Source organism: Saccostrea cucullata, unplaced genomic scaffold, assembly GCF_032062105.1.
Source record: "Saccostrea cucullata isolate Sc308-1 unplaced genomic scaffold, CSIRO_AGI_Scuc_v1 ctg4519, whole genome shotgun sequence".
NCBI classification, from domain to species: Eukaryota; Metazoa; Mollusca; class Bivalvia; order Ostreida; family Ostreidae; genus Saccostrea; species Saccostrea cuccullata.
Window position 1 is genome coordinate 34416 of NW_026930284.1, and position 6486 is coordinate 40901.

The following is a 6486-nucleotide window of genomic DNA, read 5'->3' on the forward strand; positions in this document are numbered from 1 at the left end:
ATTTGTTTGGAAATATAGAGTTTGAAAGGGCACAATTTTACATTTTGATTAAATGAATAAGAAAAATATTCATATGGTTTTGCCATAACATATGGGGTTTTTTCAGGGCTTAATTAAACATTCACGATTTTAAGAAGGACCCATTGCCCATTCCGAAAACAGTTTTTGAAATAACAGTGCGTCTGACTGCCCGAGACGCATAAATTTTGCTGTGGGCTTACCAATTTGCTCATATCGATGCCCAGCTGGACTTGTTTAAAGTTTTCATTAATTCAAATTTATTAATTTGATTAATCGCTTCCGAATCAACTAATGGTATCATGAGCAGTACAGGATTTGTGATTAAAAGGGGGGAAGAGTGGGGGGGACATGGATTACTTTATTCAGGCAAGCGGTCTTGATAGTGATGTTCCAAAGTACAGTCATTTGTTAGTCATACCATAGTTTGAATGAAGGGGGTCCAGGGGGCAAAGCCCCAGAAGCTCCTGGATTTCGTGTGTTTAAGAGTGTAAAATTAGGCAAAAAAATAGTGGTATTGTACGAAAGTATGGCATTATTAATATAATACTTTCCTACAGCAAAAAATGGACACTATTAGATTCATATGGGGGGCGGGGGGGGGGTATCATTTGCTCATTGCTCACAGTACCTCTAGTTTCAAAAATCAATTTTACAAAAGACAATTATTTTCTCAGGCTGGTAGATTTTTAGCAGGACTGATAACTTTTACTAGCAGTCAGCCTGTATGTTTGCTGTCAATTTTTCTTGACTTTCCCCTTTTTCAATTTGAAAAAAAAATAGTCAATAGTGTCAATAGTCTGTGTTATGTATTATAAAATACCTGATCTAAATATGACATCCATAGAGGCGCTGAGACATAGAAAAAATTATGTTCCATCCAATCTCTGCCATGGCTTTCACTGCTTCTTGCTATGACTTCATGCATGCTGAGGTCGAGGACTTCTTCCAATCGACTGTGTATATTGCAGCACTAAGGGAGTATCGACGGAAAGGAGAGATACTCAACATACTGTAATCCCCAGCAGCGAGCTACTGTTCAAATTCCAGTACAAAATTAAATGTTTTTCCCAAAATTAACTGAATTTAAGTAGTTTTGATGTTACTGTTAAACAAGATAGCCTTTTTCAAAACACTCAAACTCTGTTCTCATTTAGCATGTCTAGGAAATAAAATTTTGTTTTTGTCGGATAAAATTAAGCAAATTGCAGGCAGTTATTTTTTTTTATCGTAGGCTTATAGCGAGCGCAGCGATTTTAACGTGTAAGAACAGAGGAAATTCTAATCTGTACATACGTCAGCCAAATTTCTTGCAACATTGAATTCCTGCACTACCCAATGTCCTTTGCGCGAATATTGCCGAATAAATAAATGAATAATAATATATATCCTTTAAGTTTGTAGAAATCTTTCAAAGAAACAAAAATAAGTCTGCAATGTTTTTCGACCAAAATCGCACTAGGTTTATAGTTTCAAACAGACGCTCGGCTGAAATCACACACATGACGTCACAGCTAGTCGAGAAGTCTCGTGCGGCTTGACGTTCGAAGTGGCTGATCTCAATTTTTTTTTTATGGTAAAACTGCGCTCGAACGGTCACACCGTAAAACATATTATTTTTCTAATAAACATTTTTGACTTACATGCCCCTTTATGAAAACCGGCAAAACTTCCAAAATGAAGATGAAATCACACACCTTAATCCTCACCTTCTAAAGTGAAGAGTTAAATACACTCTTTCCAACTCCTTTTACTAAAGAGTGCCAAGGGAGATAACTAGAATGTCATGTTTTTACATAATTTAAAATCACAATATCTATTCGTAATTAAAATAACCCATGGGTTTTTTAATTGTTTTTTACTCTTTGATACTAGATGTTCAATATTTTATAATTCACATTCAAGGAGAGTGCGGGCCTTCTTAAAAAATCACCTGCACGTACAGACACCTTTCAATGGATATTGTTGACTGTTTCAGTATATATTGAATTCATTTTTTAATCAACTATGCATGAAATCCATTTATAACTGTGATCAAGTATTTAGTTTGATGTATCTTAATGTAAATATGATAGTTTTTGAAAAATCTATCAATATCATGAATCACTTATTTTCATTTCTGCCTGGTTCTTATAAATAGCTGTACTTAAAACCAAAGATAACATAAAGTGAACAGACCTGTAACTTGGTTCAACTATACGTGCATTAAGACAAGGTAGGAATGACTCAGACATTATAAAAAAAATTAATTTTAGTTTGCTTCCTCAGTCTATGCACCTGATCCCACCTTTGAAATTCCCGGGAGGACGTATTTATGCCCTATTCAAAAATTTGTAATATTCTTAGTTTTTATGACCTTGAAAAACTAAAATTATGAAATATATTAATACCCATGGAATACAAATAATGTACATGCATTTATACAATAGAAAGCCAAAATGTGAGAATTGCAATAGAATATACATGTAATAACAATATTGCAATAATAAATGTACAGAACACAAATTTCTAGACTCAAAACACAAAAGTAACTTTAGATATGAATCATGTGAAATACTTGAGAGAATCAAGAGAGCTACATACACTCTGCCTGGGGGGGGGGGGGGGAGAATTCCAGAGATATCTCTGCTGGATATAATTCATTTTCCTGAATGCTCCTTTTTGCACATTTTACCCAATATCTGACATCTTTTACACAACTTGTTTAAAATATGTACAAGTAATATTAAAAAGAAACTTTATCAACTGCCATACAAATGAACAAATAAGGTTTCCATTCTTTATAGAGTTTATTCAAAAATAAACATGTTTAAAAATGATTCCCAAATTGAAATACAGAGATCAATCACATTTCAAACCCACACATTAAACATAAAAAATCACCACTAAAAAAATAAACAACAATAACAGCAAGCTGCCCTCAGAAAATAAATGATAAAACCTCTGACACTTAAAAACAAAACTGGAATATCACAGGATTTGAGGCAAATGGACCCAATTTTAAATAATCAGAGTTCAAATTCCATTTTCCACTTATTTAGGGCATCAAGTGTAACTCCACTTCCACCACAAACAACAACCAAAGCAGATTTAACTTGACCCAGTTTTCCCCGAGTTTGAAGGTCCTTCAGTATGCCACTGTACACAGCTGCTAAACTTGCACCACAAGCAGGCTCCACTAACTGTCGATGATCATCTGTGATATTTTAACACTATTTTATAAGGATCTACCAGCCTTCTATTGCATGTATTTTTGTGCAGTGTTTTTGTTTGTAAATTCAAAAGGTCAATATTAAGAAAACAGCAGTCATTTGAATGTGGAAGTAAATATATAGCCATAGAGATATTTGATACTTTTGAATAGTGTATCTATTATTGTTACACACCTCTTATGTTTAAATTCCTTCTCTTTCCTACAAGAAATATCTGAGCAAAAGAAGTTAATATTAAAAACAAAATATCTTACCGGCATACTTCAGACATGCATCTATAGCCTGTTTGTCTGTACAGAGCTGGGATATCACTGAGTATTTTTTACACAGATCAAATATCTGAGTACAAGGTGTGAGAGCACCAAGGCATTTGGCAACACTGTTAAATCATAAAGCATTGTTATAGAAGACAGTTTTACAGCATTGATGTTGTGTCTTATAAGAAAGTAATTATCATATAATTCGGCTAAAAAAACAACAACAAAAAACAAACAGAAAATAGGAAACCTTGTGATGGCTGGAATGGTGGTGATCTTGTCCTCTCTCAAGGACACATTCAGACAATCTGCCCCTACAGTCTCCATAGAAACCACTGGGATGTGACCCCAGCCTACCTTCTCCATACCCTGTATGACTCCACACAGTAAGCCCCCACCTCCGACTGAGGCCACCACTACATCAGGAGGGGACGGCAGCTGTTCTTTGGCCTCTACAACCAGTGACTCATGTCCCTCCCTGTAAAAGTAACAACATGATATTCAGTTGCTATGGTATAAAATGCAAACCACCCCCACATGCATACACACAAACAAATACACAATTGGATTTTCCCATTTGAATTTTTTATTTCAATTTATTTTTTTGCTTGTCAATTTTTTCCAGTTACATTGATTGTTTTCAGATCATATCCTTCCCACTTTCAAAAATTACACTTTGTGTCTAATTTAAGTCTAAAATTCTCCAAAGTGTAATGTTCCTTATCACAATTTACAAATTAAAAAAATGCAAATATTAAATGACAAACGAATGTCTTTAAGTTCACCTGTACAGAAACCAGCAGTGTCTGTTGAGACTGTAGCTCAACTGGTTTCTTTGAAAGAGAAAAGTTTTAGTGTCTGGACTTTAAAACTCTTTCTTTTCAGTTTCAGAATTATGTATCCTGATATTCAGAGAAAGCCTTTTGAATAACAACAAAAACATTATATTAAAAATCAAAAAATGATAAATAAAATTTATGGAATCCAGTTGTGTTCTAAATTTTAAAGAAAAAGCTCAAATATGATGGATGAGTAGGATTTTTTAAAAAATTGATTATGGGCAAACAGAAAATCAGACAGATGGATGAGAGACAGTACAGTACTCCTGGACCTGAATAACCAAATGAGTAGGGCTGTCACGGTTAACCGAAAACTCGGTTAACCGCTCCGAAATGGCGTTCGGTTCGGTTCGAGTCAGGTTTTCCGGAATTCGGTTCGGTTTTTTTATCTTTTATATAATACTAATTTGCTTGCAACACGCGTTGTGATTGGTTGTTTATTTCAATGAAGGGTTCTTTAACCAATGAAAATACAGGTAACATCGAAGACATTTAAACATGGCATACACATGTGGAAGGAAAACCAAATCACAAGTGTGGGAATACTTCACGTTTTGAATTTTCAATTGTTTGAAACAAGATAACTCTAGTCAATAACTTTATTTATTTTATTTTATTTTAAACGAGAAGTTTATTACTTTGTTATTTTTTGTTACATTTAACAACTTGTTCTGTTGAATAAAATGGATAGAAATTTGTGTCGGCAAAATAGTACTTTCTACAATGTCCTTAATCCTTATTATCCTTTGATATATATAAAGATGTTTTATTTAAATTCTCAAAATGAAAACCGAACCGAAAAAACCGAAAACCGAGAATTTATTTTCTGAACCGAACCGAACCGAAAAATGTCTGAACCGTGGCAGCCCTACAAATGAGAGGAAAAAATACAGATACAAAAGGCACATGCATCTTTAGAAGCCATGTTTTTCCATGTCAAAATGCTACATGTAAGACACTCAAAGTATAGAATAATTCTATTAAATACAATCTTACCAAACATCTGGGTGATCAAATGGATGGACATACAAACAATCTAGAAAAAGAGTTGTATTTGTATATTGAAAGATGACAAACTTTTAAAGAAAGTGCTTCAATGATGGTTTCATTTTTAAATTATTTTAATTTAAGTCAACAGAAAACAAAGAAAAAATACCTGGATCTTGTGCAATTTTAAGAGCAAACTGATTAGCTTCATCCCAAACACTACCATGGATCTCAACGGTTGCATCCTATATACATGTGTACATTTAATGGGAAAATATTTTTCATATCAAACTAAGAAAAAGAAAGTATAAACACAACCAGCATAAAGATGTAAATACTGAGAACATTGTAAACATATATGCTTCATAGATATAAACTTTATGTTGACTGATAGACAAAGTGACAGATGATAAATTACATTTATTTCCAACTGGACCTATTTTTTTTTTTATTTTGTTGATTTTTTTTCAATTTTTGTTGGCTGGTTTGGTTGAAGGTTGGGGGAGAGGGTATGGAGAATAAAGTGCTACCTGGTCTCTGAGTTTTTCTGCCACAAATGCAGGAGTAGTTGTAGGAAGAACAATGGTAGCAGGAAGTTTAAGGAGTCTAGCGGCATAGGCTGCTGCCAGGCCACCATTTCCCCCTGAGGCACAAACAACTCTTTTGCATCCCTTCTGTGCTGCCTGTAGAGAAAAAAAGGAACAGCGTATACAGACTCAACAAAGATTCACTCAAATCTTTTATTATTGCAGTAATAATATCACTGAATAAACAAGAATAGATATGGGTTACCCCATATCCAAAGATATTCGACTTTTAGATTTAATATGTTTAACAGTGTTTAATAACGTTTATAAAAATAAACTGCACTGTCTAGTTATTGAACTTGTGTAAATTTCGTGAGTCCTTAGCAATACGGTCACCCAGTCTCCTAACCATGCTAACAAACAGTACACATACCTATGTCCGCAAGACCAGTTAGCCTTGGTCTATACACACGTAAGTTGTCAAACGGACTCCCGCGAGATGGCAGACAGAACTTTTTTCATAATTAGATCACATGAATACAAATTTTGATTCATAAAAATTAAACGACTGTCAGTTTAGAAATCCCCGGCCAGTTCGGGTTACACATGTTTACAGGTACTCTCCCGATGTGTAGTTTGTCTACAC

The 6486-nt window shown here is 34.2% G+C and overlaps 1 protein-coding gene across 1 annotated transcript; it reads right to left on the bottom strand.

Annotated features, from left to right (window-relative positions):
- Positions 1-3018: 3018 nt before the first annotated feature.
- On the bottom strand, positions 3019-5996 carry LOC134283589 (L-serine dehydratase/L-threonine deaminase-like; the record flags this gene model as incomplete). Its single annotated transcript, XM_062766106.1, has 6 exons — positions 3019-3214; positions 3485-3609; positions 3738-3965; positions 5323-5362; positions 5483-5558; positions 5844-5996. Coding segments are annotated over 6 exons (810 nt in total), but the record flags the coding sequence as incomplete, so codon positions are not given.
- Between the last annotated feature and the right edge of the window lie 490 nt (positions 5997-6486).